Source organism: Stylophora pistillata, chromosome 7, assembly GCF_964205215.1.
Source record: "Stylophora pistillata chromosome 7, jaStyPist1.2, whole genome shotgun sequence".
Classification (NCBI taxonomy): Eukaryota; Metazoa; Cnidaria; class Anthozoa; order Scleractinia; family Pocilloporidae; genus Stylophora; species Stylophora pistillata.
In genome coordinates, this window is record NC_142525.1 from 12188383 (window position 1) to 12202176 (window position 13794).

At 36.4% G+C, this 13794-nt stretch overlaps 1 protein-coding gene and 1 long non-coding RNA gene across 2 annotated transcripts in view; one reads left to right on the top strand and one right to left on the bottom strand.

Annotated features, from left to right (window-relative positions):
• Positions 1 to 13794, bottom strand: part of LOC111319102 (hemicentin-1-like) — a 38472-nt gene that overhangs the window by 536 nt on the left and 24142 nt on the right. Inside the window, exons 5-14 of the mRNA XM_088727619.1 lie at positions 13429 to 13695; positions 11706 to 11951; positions 10556 to 10822; positions 9764 to 10009; positions 7892 to 8164; positions 6941 to 7204; positions 3875 to 4117; positions 2949 to 3212; positions 1399 to 1641; positions 1027 to 1294 (exon numbers count right to left, since the gene is read on the bottom strand). Coding sequence (XP_088583745.1) covers positions 1074 to 1294; positions 1399 to 1641; positions 2949 to 3212; positions 3875 to 4117; positions 6941 to 7204; positions 7892 to 8164; positions 9764 to 10009; positions 10556 to 10822; positions 11706 to 11951; positions 13429 to 13695 — 2534 coding nt within the window. The 3' untranslated portion in view covers positions 1027 to 1073. The remainder of the gene's footprint in view (positions 1 to 1026; positions 1295 to 1398; positions 1642 to 2948; positions 3213 to 3874; positions 4118 to 6940; positions 7205 to 7891; positions 8165 to 9763; positions 10010 to 10555; positions 10823 to 11705; positions 11952 to 13428; positions 13696 to 13794) is intronic.
• LOC148726655 (uncharacterized) lies at positions 4033 to 5889 on the top strand. Its single transcript, XR_015989779.1, has 3 exons — positions 4033 to 4145; positions 4428 to 4477; positions 5421 to 5889. It is a non-coding gene; the product is annotated as an uncharacterized LOC148726655 (long non-coding RNA).

Below are 13794 nucleotides of genomic sequence, written 5' to 3' on the forward strand. Positions count from 1 at the left end.
GAGACACAGTTCTGTTACTAATATTAACATCCTTTGTGTACTAGAATATGCACACTTGTTTATTTGGTTAGCTGAACATAGGAGAGACCATGCAATGACATGCTACATGTTGATTGATAAAAGGGAAAGTTTCTGATGAAACTGCAGTGCTGTGAGGGTGAAGGGTATTACAAGGTACTTTTGCTTTAACAACTGGGTTGATAAAATTAATTCACCTCTGTAAAGAGTTTGTAGAGCTGACATTTTGAGCATAAGCCATTCATCAGAGCAAATGTCAGTTGTGTACTTATGGAAAGTGCTCTCTTTTTAAATATCATATTCAACATCATTCTCCAGGAATAGGCCACTTTACAGTTGCAGGGCTCAACACTAACTTTTCAACTTACTAGCCAGGTGGCTAGTGACAACTTAGACGTGACAACAATTTCAGTTTGTTAACTAGCCAAACTGGCTAATGCAAATCAAAAGCCACTGGTCAAAACTGAATTTCTACTTGTTTTTGGCTAGCCGGCTAACATTAGTGTTGAGCCCTGAGTTGTGTGCTTCTAAAGTTGCCAAGCCTTTGATTCAGAGTGAGGCCAAATAATACTATTTCATTGTAATAGAAACCAGTATCTAGTTACAGAAGTATGATGACAAAGTGATTCACATTTGAAGAGTAGCAACATTTGTATCATAACATTAGGTCACATTTAGCCTCACTCCTGTTCAAAGGCTTGGTAACCAAGCAAGCAACTTTAAAATGGTATATTCCTTAGTATGGTTTACATAAGGTCACTGTTGATAGACAGCTATAAGCTAAAATGAACTGGCTTGAAACAAAGTTTATAAATAAATATACTTAATAAACATATGATACATTTTCATGAATTTGGAAACATACTGTAGAACAAGCTTTTCTTACTGATTATCCCTCCTTAGTACAATAGGACACAATGATTCGATAATCACTTGTGAGCTTGGACTTTGACACAAAGTCTTAAAGAAGCAAAAATGTATTAAGGTGAGAAAATTCAAAGAAATTACCATTGACTGTTAGCATGACATTTGTACTGTGCGTCGATCCCAGTGTGTTATTTGCCACACATCTGTAAAAAAAACACTCCTGCAATTTCCAAAGTCTCATTCCACATTCCTGACATGCTTGTATCGAAAATGGAACTGTCATTCTTGAACAGCTGATATGAGGTCACTGTTGGATTAGCATCAGCTGAGCAGGTAAAGTTGATGACGTCACCCAGACAGGCTGTTTTGTTCATTGCAGATGTTGTCAGTAGCACTTTCTTGGGTTTGACTATGAAACAGCAAATGTTTAAAATGATCATTAGCCTTTACAAAAATACTTTCTCCACACGATCTTAAACAGTAAAGTATGGAGTGAAAAGATTAAAAGCTCACATTGCACATCAATGCTTGTCATCTCTGTTGCATTGCCACAATCGTTACTGGCTTCACATCTGTACGCTCCAGTTTGATTTCCTCTGATGTTCACAACCTTTAACACACTTCCATATTCACTCTGACCATCAGGCTTAATCCAAGACACCATTGGTGAAGGGATTCCAGATGCATTACATGTCAGAGTCAAATTGTTGCCTTCTGTTACATTCTGATCTTGTATTACTTGTATGGAAGAAGGCACTACAATTTTAAAACAAATGAACAGTATAATTATTTATGGTTTCACATGTACATGGGATAAACCACAACTGAGTAACCCAAAGTATTAGACCTTTCTTTGGGATTTTGCTACAACAGCTCCACTGAAGGTTTGACACCCATTAAGGCAAGGCTGCTTTAAACTTGTGGTAGACGATAGTTGACCAATGGGACAAAATACTTAATATTTTCTCCCACGACTGTTAAAGCAGAGCTGTGGCACCTCATTTCTTTCCCAACATCAGCTTATCCCAACACAAAAACATTTCCAGGATGACCCCTCCAAGAACAAGCTCAGAGATGATGTATGGAACCCAGGGATTCACGAACCCCCTTCTTTGGCTACACTTAAGATATGTCAGAATGTTTAAGGAGATCTCTGACTCAAGACTCAGTTCTGTGGAGGGGTTGCGTCCTTTCAAAGGTACTAAAAAGGCAGAGATTATCAGTATGCACTTGGCAGCCTGCAATAACAAGCACATGCCCTACCAAATTATTTATGAGAAATACAGCACAGCGGTCAAGCATCACTGCTACCAGTAGTGCACTAAATCAACAACAAGAATTTCCCTCCTGAGGCAATGACTAGTTGCTGAAATAGTGAAGATGCAACCTCATTTTTTACGCATTACTGATAATCTTATTTTGTGAGATTTAAAAAAAATGGGTAAAGGTAAAGAATCTGATACTACTGACACACTACCGCCAAACTACCAAAACATCAGCCGACACAGTACCGACACACTTTCTTTTCCACACTTGTCTGTAATGTCCTCTTTGGAAAACTTTCACTCCTGATATGAAAATGAATACGTACTTTCCTTTTGGCTGCCATCTTGTTTGTCATGTTATTAGAACCCAGTACTAATAACACTAGCCAATTTCACTCATATCATGAGTAAAAGTTTTTCAAAGACGATGTTACAGGTAAGTGTGGAAAAGGAAGGTTTAGCATTGTTTTAGACAAATAAAACCCAAACAGTTACTGACATACCACCACTGCACCACCAACACATCACTGACACAACACCAATGCATCTGGTACATTACATAAGGATAAATGGTGGCCAACACATCGGCCAACACCAATGCATCTAGTACATTATAAGGATAAATGGTGGCCAACACATTGGTAGGATTGAATTCTTTACCCTTACCAAAAAATGGATATAGTTTATTACTTCATTTTCCTGAAGAGATCAGAGAAAGAGAGAAAAATGCTGTACATTCAGGAAAAGCACATTTGTATTTTGTGGGATTCACCACTATTAATTGTATCATTTGCTCACCATTTACAGTAACATTTCGGCTCATACTGTATGCTGTTCCAGCAGAGTTGTTTGCCATGCATTTATAGTTGAACACTCCTCCACTTGACATATTCCTGCTCCACATTCCAAGACGGTTGCTGCCATCACTCACAGGTGAATCATTCTCCAACAACTGATAGGTATCCACCAAGGGATCTCCATCTGCTGAACAGTTGAAGGTCACCACAGTGCCCTGGCACACAGTTGATTTACTTACTGTAAACTTGAAATTCTCTGGTTTATCTGTAAGTGTTTAATCAGAAATAGAACAGTATAAACAATATACATTATTGATACCAGTCAGTTAGGGTTCTCCAAAATTTCATTGCATTTCATTGTTTCATATCAATTTCCAGTCCTATGGAAAGCCTTGACATGTGTAATTAACATGCGTTTGATGTCACCATTCAGCTGCTGACACATCCTCCCCTTCAAATTTCCACTGTCTGGTTAATGAATACTTGAAAAGTAACGACACAGCATTCACCACTCTCAATCCAAGGAAGTTTGTCAAAATTGTCATGGATTATGGTTGTTAAAAAACTGAGATGTTAAGTAATAAACAAAATCAAATGCGTGGCTGCCCATAGATATGAATTTCCTTGGTTGAGTGGAACTCGATGTATCAAGATGAATACTAAGAAAGATATTTCATATAAAGTGTGCCCATATATTAATCTCTTTACTTTCCAATGCACTAAAACAATGCAGACTCCCACATGCTTCTTACTCAGTCTGTATTAATTTCAAAACAAGCTTAAAAGGAGAGAGGAAAGTGCCTCACAACTCAGGAATCTAGGAACTTACACTATCACTTAACAAACAGTGGAAAATGTGTTACAAGATAAACCTTAATGTAGGTAGACATACTTTCACTCAATTATTAATTAATAATAACTACTTACAGACCACAGTGAGGAAAGTGCTAGCAGAGCTAGTTCCACAGTCATTTATAGCTTCACATTTGTATTCACCAGCATCATTCCTGCTGATGTTTGCAAGATAACGCATGATTCCGTTGGACTGATTACCAGTGCTAACTTCTGTCCATGTCACAGTCAGCATACTTCCAGAAGCATTACATGTTAAAGTCCTGTTTTCACCCTCTACCACTGTGATGTTCTCCAAAGGATAAACTTTAGAGGGTACTGCATGGCCAAAAAATAGAGTGCAAAAGTACATAACACTATTAATTTCCTACACACTCATCAAATTTTCTCTTCCTTTCAGATATAATTATAGTACCAGTATATAATTATACATAAACACATAAATTCATTAAAATATAATTATACATTTGTATAATGCCAAAGTAAATGTATTCCTTTGAAATGAAGAAACTTTGCAGCTTGAACTCATTTCACAATATGTGAATTACTTTAATGGGTTTATGGTTACATGTGCCTTATTCTAGGACAGTAAGTATGTTTTTATATTCTTTTCCTTCTCCTTTATCAGGGTTTTTATTGGATGTTGACTTCCGGCTAAATTTGCGGGCTAAGTAAAAGGTGAATTCCGGATATTATTGTATGTGTATTTCAGCCACAGCTGAAGAAAACTGTAGGATAAAAATTGTGCAACTGCTGTGGATCTCCATCTCAGCAGGCCCAGTTATGAACTAAACCAAATGCTACATATACTTGTACAATGTACATGTATTTTATTAGCTACATGTATAGCCCAGTTAATAATCCCAGTAAAATTCAGTGATTCGAACATCTGTTACACCCTGAAAACTTAATTAACTATTTAAGTTATCCCTTGAAGTTAAATACTCGATACATAGCATTACAGGGGAAATATTTGCATTGAGAGTGTAAAACACCAGCCTGTGCCAAATTTGGGAGCCTGCCAGAGCCTGAATACAGCCTGATTCCAGTCTGATCACTGTTCATAGAGCTAGACATAAACATGACAAGAGCCATCCAAAAAAATTGTTTGGCTCTCAGCTAAAGAGCCAGACAAATGTTACACTCTTTTCTGGGCCATGGCTGGCCATGCAAGGCTAACAGGAGCAGGGCAAGAGTAGGATAAGAGCAATACAACACTGAATACCTTCAAACATTTTTCAACTGACATGTAATTTTGTCAATGTGCCTGCTTTCAAAGCCCAATATGAGACTGCCATAAGCCAGACAAACAATAGTTTAAATATATTCTTATCTTGTTGAATTGCCAATCACAACTTCACTGTCACTTGAATAACATAACAAAGTCACCCAACAATGTTTATGTCTGTTTTCTTGACACAGACAAGTTAGTATGAGATTTTTTGAAAAAGAAAGGTAAATAGTTGATCATTCTATGAAATGGGTTTAGTTGAGGCTTACTGAACAAATATTAAAGTACATTTAACTTAGTGTTTAGGGCAGAGCTTTGACTATTTACAATTTGGAGAAAAAGCATTGAGGAGAAAAATATTTTAATATACAATCTTTTTAAAAAATACAGTATAGCCTTGAATACAAGTCCTGTGCTTGGGAACACAAAGAAATAGAAGTGATACAGCAGTAGACTGATAATCCAACCAGTCAACATTTTCATTCAAACACAGAAATGGCCACCACCCTTGCTTAGTGCCTGCAGGTCTAGTATGAATAAAGAGCTACACTGTAGTTGAGTTAGCTATCAATCATTCTGTTTTCAGGTCACACTTCAAATAACCTCTTTGTTTGAAATTCAATTTTCATTGGTTAGGTTTGTAATCCACAGGAAATCCAAAGGCATTAATGAATGTTCAAGCAAGTTGATACACGTTTCTTTTAATTTTGGTGTTTACATGAAAAGTTGCTTTTGGGGTTTAAAGTCTTAAGAGAGTTAACGTACCCTTACTGTGATTGGATTGATGTTTGAAAAGATAGTTTTCATTTGATACCTAGCTAATGAACACAAAGGAAGTTCGAGCCAAACAAGATTTACGTTATAATGCCAAATGGCACTGCTGTACATGTAGAGACAAAGCCGAGAGTTAATCAATGATCTAAAGGTCAAAGGAAAGGTTAGGTTAATTTTTCGTAAGAATTGCTCCATTTTACTTACATGGAGTTCGAATGAAATGGCTGAAGAGCAATGGTTAGCTTCTCAGTTGATTAATCAATAGAAAGGGTCCAGTGTGGACCAGGTCTCAGCATCACAGAGCAGCTCTCAATCAGTTTGCCAAAATGTTACCTTTAGTTCTTTCAATTTACAGGCAACATAACTGCTTTGCTTCAAAATAAAATGGCAAGCAAATTCCAAAAGCTGCAGACAAATTAAGTCACACTGTAACCTAAATTCTTGTACATGGTTGTGGAAACTCCTCCGGCTTGATTAGGATGTGCAGCTTAGTGGAATCTCTCCCCACATTTGCCTTATTTTTAGATAAGATAAAGTGCATTCCTTGTATTTTAGCCCAAAAGTGTATCGAGATTTGTTTATCAATAAACTATTTGTCGTTCTTTATGTGTGTTTTATGAGTTGTACAGCCAAAGTAAAATGGGGCTTTAAGCAATTACTACATCACTTATCATTTTTGTGCAATCAGGCTAATGCCCAGCTTATATCAGGCTCATTTTCCTGTTCTGAACAATTTTTTTTTCTGGCTTTTTTCAGGCTGAATTACTGCTTTTGTCTTGATGAGTGTCAGTCTAATATCTGGCTTGTATCTGGCTCGTATCTGGCTCGTATCTGGCTCGTATCTGGCTCGTGTCCTGTTAGGTACAATTTTTTGGCCCTTGCATGGTGGAGGGTTAATAATGCACATTTTCTGCTCTGTGCCAGGTTCTTATTAGGCTCTCTGTGGCTCTCTCTGGTTCTACTCATGTCCTATAGTAGTTTCATGTAGGCCCTTGTCTGGTTCAAATGTAAAGCGGTATTCAGGCTCTTGTCCAGCCAGACATTTTTTGCACAGGAGAGGTAAACACTAGCATACTTTCACCAAACTGTATCTAAAAAGATTGCTGACAGTCAACAACCACATTCTCACACCGTACCTTTCCCTGTGATATTGACAGTCTCCTCAGATGTACTGATAGTGTTATTAGCCACACATCTGTAACTAAAGTTTCCTTCTTTTAAATCCCTCCTTACTATCCACACCCCAGCTGAGCTGTTTCCATCAGCAACTAGTATTCCATTCTCAAACAACTGATAAGTATGCACTGCAGGTCTACTGTCTGCTGAACAGGTGATACTAATGACATCACCTTCACAGACAGTTGAATCATTCACCAATGGCTTGACAATCTCTGGTTTAACTAGAAAAAGGAAAAAAAAAAGACAATATTTGATTGTGCATCAGTATATATGCACCAATAAATTGAGGGGAAAGGCAGGACAGAAAATTGTCCATGCCAGTGTGGTATACCAAAATTTTTTCTTTTAGGTCCAATGTCACATGGGGATTGGTTGCTCCTCCTTTCCTTTTTTTTTTTTTTTTTTTTTTTTTAATTCTGACTTGCTTTTTTGACTTTTTGTAATAATTTGTAAAACAAATTGACAAGAAATGACTAAAATCTTTAATTTGCAAAATAGAAATCTGTAAATTGCAAAATTGCACAAATTATAGAATTACAGAATTCAATTTTTCAAATTACAGATTTTAAATTTGTTTCATTTCTTTTCAGCTCACAAATTACACTAAGCCCCTTTTCCTTTATTTATTCACCTTGAATCTGACAATACCCTATGCTGGGCTGTAAGGCTTTTTAATGCCCTGCTTACATTACCACCATCTATTTGAAATTATTTTTTTTGATAAAAGTGCATTCATGACTATGCAATCATAAAAAACAAGTAAATTCTCATTTACTTCTTTGTGGTTGATTTATGCTTACTTTTCTTTCTTGAGTTTTATTTGTATTATTTTAATTAATTACGACAATCATTCCTAGTCTAGGAAAAAAAAAACCAATTTAAGCTACAACAATAGTTCATCTACTTACAATTAACTTCTACTTTAACTGTGCGATTTGGCGCAGTTCCTATCCCATTATATGCCGTACAGCGATATGTTTCACTTTTAGTTCTGTTGTTTTCAAGGACAAACTGACTCTCAGTTGCCAGTACACCACCATCACTTCCATTGTCATATACTCTGGTCCAGGTGATGTTTGGTGTTGGTTCACCATCTGCAGTACACTCTAAGGTAACACTGGGGTCACCTTCACCTTCAACAAGAACTTCATCATCACTGACGCTGGTGAATTCCGGTAGATCTGTTAAACAAACAAACAATTTTGGGTAGAGTCATACAAATCTCTAGGAAACACTTTATTAAGGTGAGTGCTTTTTCATTAATAAAAGAGTGTTAAAAAACACCAAACCTGGAGTACAGGTGTTTGTTATTCCAGCAACCAAACGCAAAAAGAAAAATGCCAAAAAAAGTTGACAAGAATGAATGCAATGTAAAAACAGGGAAACTTCTACTTAGCAAACATTACCTTTAAACATGTACATTTAAATGTACCATTAATTGGTCAAGAGAGTTGCACTAGATTTTGCATGCAAGACCTACTAGAGGTAACCTTTTCCCTGAAATACAAGTACTTTTGCACATCAAGTAAAAGTATCATCTTTACCATTGGATATCTTCACACCTACATTAGTTATGCACAAAATAATTTTATTTTAGTTTCTTTACTACAAGAAGAATCCTTTTTTAATGGTCATTACTGTTTAAAGAGGTCTGGTGGCTAAGATACACAGTAACTGAGCAACAAACCTGGAAATGAATTAAAAGGACTATATGCACATGCAGTTCTTTAGTTACTAAAAATTGAAGATTGTAAGATTTAAAAGTTTATTTTCCAATGTACGATGTGCCAGCATGTATCTAAACAACCTCAGAGTGGCTATCTACAGTGTAAAAAAACCACTGTATACACTGTCATGCATGTAGCAGCTATTCACAAGAAAAGTGTTATAAAATACCCAAAAGTATATTATTTGCTTAAAGAGATTTACTTGGTGGATTAGAAAATATACTGTATGATGTTGATAGAACATTGGTGGTTGGTTTGGTGCAATTTCAAAACATCAAATTAAAAAAAAATTCAGCAACTAATAATTAGTTATCAAAAAACACAACATACACCTGTACAATGTATTCAAATCTAAAAAAAATTATGCATTATACAGTGTTTTTTAACTTCAAGAATGAGATTGGCAGAGATGAAGTGAGTACAATATGGGTCATAACCACAAATAACATAATTATTGGTGTAAAGTCCTTCATGCATATTTTTTTGAATATCAGGTGTTCTTAAAAAAATACCTCCATGCAGCTTACACATCTCAGATAAACAATTCCGACATACTGTGAAAGCTCTACAATCATGCCATGAATTGAAAGAAAAAAAATTTATGCCCCAAGACCAATATTATTGTAAGTAATTTCAATCATTATGGAATATTTTTGTGGGAGTTAAGATCCCATCAAAGTTTTTAAAAACAACTTGAAATAGCTCCGCATGAGGAAAGAGGCACTATGACCTGTCACAGATGCATCCCTTATGACTATAGATATCTTCAGTTTCTCTATCAATTTAAGTAATTTCGACACAGCCTTTCTAAGGAAAAAACTTCAAAATTAAGAAATTTATTTTCTGTCAATATACATGTACATGTGGAACTAAATCAGAGCAGATTTCTGTTGATCACACCAATATCAAGCTTTTGTTTACATCATAGGAACCAAAAACACAAATAATATTAAACACATTGACAATTCCTTAATTCCCATTGATACAAATTAGGTACATGTACATCATACAGGCAATAAAAGCTACCTTTAGTGAAGACAATGATACACTTACAAAGCACATCAATCTCTGCCATCTCTGTTGCATTGCCACACTCATTACTGGCTTCACATTTGTATTCATCAGCTTCACTTCTGTTAATGTTTGTAACCTCCAACAGGTATCCAACACGACGATCACCATTAGGTTTCATCCATGACACTATTGGTGGAGGCACTCCAGATACATTACACGTAAGAGTCACATTGACACCCTCAGTTACATTCTGATCTTGTGTTATTTGGATAATTGAAGAAGGAACTGTAAAAATTAATGGAGAGTAAAAATGACGAAGGGTTTAAATAGCAGCTGTTCACTGGCTTGTAGCCAGATGCCATTCTATTCTTAACATATCATTCTCTTCAACTTGAATGGCTTCTCTAAAAAAGATGAAATATGCATGAATTATGGAATGCAACTAAGCAAACATTTCCCATAAACCGTCTCACTGTTCATGCTTTTAAGTGACAAAGTTTTTGCAATTGAGTGTACTTGAAAGAACACTCATGAAAGTTAAGAAATTGTTCTTGCTTAGCGCGGTATATCGAGTTATGGATGCACGCGGGAAGTTTGGAGAGCACGAAAAATGCGTAAGAGTAAAAAGCTACTCACGTCATCTTATTTACGCATGGGCGTGCATAAATAAAGATTTTGTTCATAGCAGCTCAATAGGACTTACACAGGGAAAGCATGCACGCTATGTTATTGGTAGGTGATGTATTTATTTATTACAGATTTACTCCACTATTTGCACGTTCAGTTAATAAAATTGTTTTTTAAAAGCAAAATTTAGGCTATTTTGTTTACCATTCACAGTGATAGCAACACTACTGCTGTTTCCTGATCCAAGAGAGTTGTTGGCCACACATTTATAGACAAAAACTCCTTCATTTTCCAAAGTCTTGCTCCAAATTCCTGCAGCACTTGTGTTGAAAATGGCAGTTTCGTTCTCAAACAGCTGGTATGATGTCACTGCTGGATATGCATCAGCCGAGCAGTTAAAGGTGATGACTTTTCCCTTACACGCTTTCTTATTCACGGCTGAACTATTTAACTGGACATTCTCTGGTTTGACTAAGGAAGAACGAAACAATAATAATTGATGAATATTCATGTGGCATGCAAGAAGCCCTCCCCTTGACCTGGCTGAAGGAATGCCTACACTTCTGTGTCACTGACGTTTCCCTCAGCACTGTCCAAATCTTTTAAGTAGAATAGTTATGTCATAGCCACATGTACCTACAGTAAATAAAACTTTGAGCCAGTTTAAGAGATGCCAAGGTCTCTTGCAATTATAAAGGCTGATAGTTTCTAAAGAAACTGTTTGGAGCCACGTCGGTGGGGGTAACGAAACAATTTGAATATATCAACAAAGTTGAAATAGTAACTTGGCCACTGTTACGATTATAAAAAAGCTGACGTTTCGAGCCTTAGCCCTTCGTCGTTAGCCCTTCACTCCGACGAAGGACCAACGCTCGAAACGTCAGCTTTTATAATCGTAACGGTGGCCAATTTACCATTTCAACTTTGTCGATGTATTCAAATTATCTCTTGCCATTAGCTTGGCTTTAAGATAGCTTATGGAGGCTTTTTTAGCCTCAAAGTGGCTTTTCATTTTACCCATTTATTCCTGAACACTTGCAATATCTTCTCACCAATGCTATCACAGCAACGTTATAGCCTCTTGGGAAACCCTCCATTTTAGCTTACTGTGCCTACATCTCAAATATGAGTTCCATTTTTCATTGTTTGATTGAAATTAGCCAATTACTATTCACCCATTTTTAAGGAATAGGAAAAAAAGTTTCAGTGATGCTTTTGAGTCATATCGTAAGCTTCACAGTAAACAGGTCTCTCCAATGAAAATTTGAAATAGTAAGTATAACAAATTAATATACTGTGATAAAGACATACAAGAAGCAACAAGTAACATGGGACAACTTTTATATGTACTTACACTGCACATCAATTCTTGTCATCTTAGTTGAATTGCCACACTCATTACTGGCTTCACACTTGTATTCACCAACTTCACTCCTGTTAACATTTTTAACTTCCAACTTCAATCCCTCAAAACGGTCACCATTAGGTTTCATCCAATACACCGTTGGTGGGGGCACTCCAGATACATTACACATAAGAGTTACATTGTCACCTTCAGTAGCATTCTGATGTTGTGTTATTTGGATAATTGAAGAAGGAACTGTAAAATGAAGAGTGAAAATGATGAAAGGTTTAAATACATATAGCAGCTGGTCACTGGCCTTTAGCCAAACATCATTCTGAACATCATTCTAAGCGAACATTTCCCATATGGACATCGAGTCTCAACGTCAGCTTCTAAGTGTCAAAGTTCTTGTAATTGACTCTAGCTTCTTGAGTGCTCTCCAAACTTCCCAAGTGCTTCAATCCTGGATGAATGCACAGCTAACACAATGGACCAATTGTTTTATAACATTTTTAACGCAGTAGTTCATGTATAAAGGGCAGAAACTCCCTCTCCTACGTCTCAATGTGTTGTTTATTTTGTTTTAGAAAAGTATTTTTCAATGCTTCAGTGATCTCATCTCAGATTTGTCAAAAACTGATAGGTGATTCATGCATGTAAATGAACTTAGAGTTGCAAAACAAGATGAAATCAGCATTGATTGTTTTCTGTTTTCCATTTCTCTGGGTTCTTTCTCGGGAGTTAAAAATCCATCTCCAGAGAAAAAGTAGGCAGATCTTCATTGGCTTGTTTGCTTGTTGCCTTGTCTAGTTTAACTTTTTAGCAGAGGTTTTTCACGTTTTTCAATGAAAAATGCTGAGATCACTTGCGAGAAAACATTTTTTTGCAAGGCATTTGTTTGCTGACGTCACCAGCAAGCACAATGGGAAATTGAAGCACACTCATGCAGTTGAATTTGATTGCACGAAATTACAAGCTATGTTATAATTTATGTTGATTGATAAAAGGGGAAAGTATCTGAAGAAACTGTGGTGATGTGTGAGTGGAGGGTACTACAAGATACTTTTCTTTTATCAACCGGGTTGATAAATGATGTAGATTGAGCTGTGTAAAGAGTTTCTAGAGCTGACATTTTGAGCATAAACAATTCCTCAGAGCAAATGTTAATTGTGTAATTATGGAAACTGCTCTCTTTTTCAAAATGATATTCTGCATCATTCTCATGAACTAGGTCATTTAACAGTTGTGTACTTGGTTGCCAAGCCTTTGATTCAGAGTGAGGCTATAGGTGACCTTGTTGTGATAGAGACCAGTATCTGGTTGCAGTAGTATAATAACAAAGTAATTTACATTTTATGAGCAGCAACATTTGTATCCTGACCTTAGGTCACCCTAAGCCTCACTCCTGTTCAAAGGCTTGGTAACAAGACAAGCAACTGTACAATGGACTATTTGTTTGTGTTGTTTTACATAAGTTCACTTTTGATAGACAGGTGTAAGGTGAAATAGCGCTTGAAACAAAAGTTTAAAACTAAATAAATATACGGTACAATTTCATGAAATTGGAAACATAATATAGAACAAGATTTACTAAGTGATGATCACTTCTTTGTATGATGGGACATTTATATAGGATGATCACTTGTGAACTAAGTCTTGTACTTTGAAATATGTCTTATAGGAGCATACTGGCTAAAAGTTGATTAAAAGTGGTAAAATTCAAAGAAATTACCATTGACTGTTAGCATGACATTTGTACTGTACATTGATCCCGGCTTGTTATGAGCCACACATTTGTAGACAAACACTCCTTCATTTTCCAAAGTCTTGCTCCACATTCCTGTGGCACTTGTGTTTAAAATAGCAGTTTCGTTCTCAAACAGCTGGTACGATACCACTGCTGGATTAGCATCAGCCGAGCAGTTTAAGCTGATGACATATGCCCTACATGCTTTGTAGTTGGTGGCAGAACTCATTAGCTGGACATTCTCTGGTTTGTCTGAGGAAGAAAGAGACAATTTGTGACCGGGCACAGGATTTCGTACACTAACGCTTTACCGTTTAACGAATCAATCCGTTTACTATCCGTTTACCATCC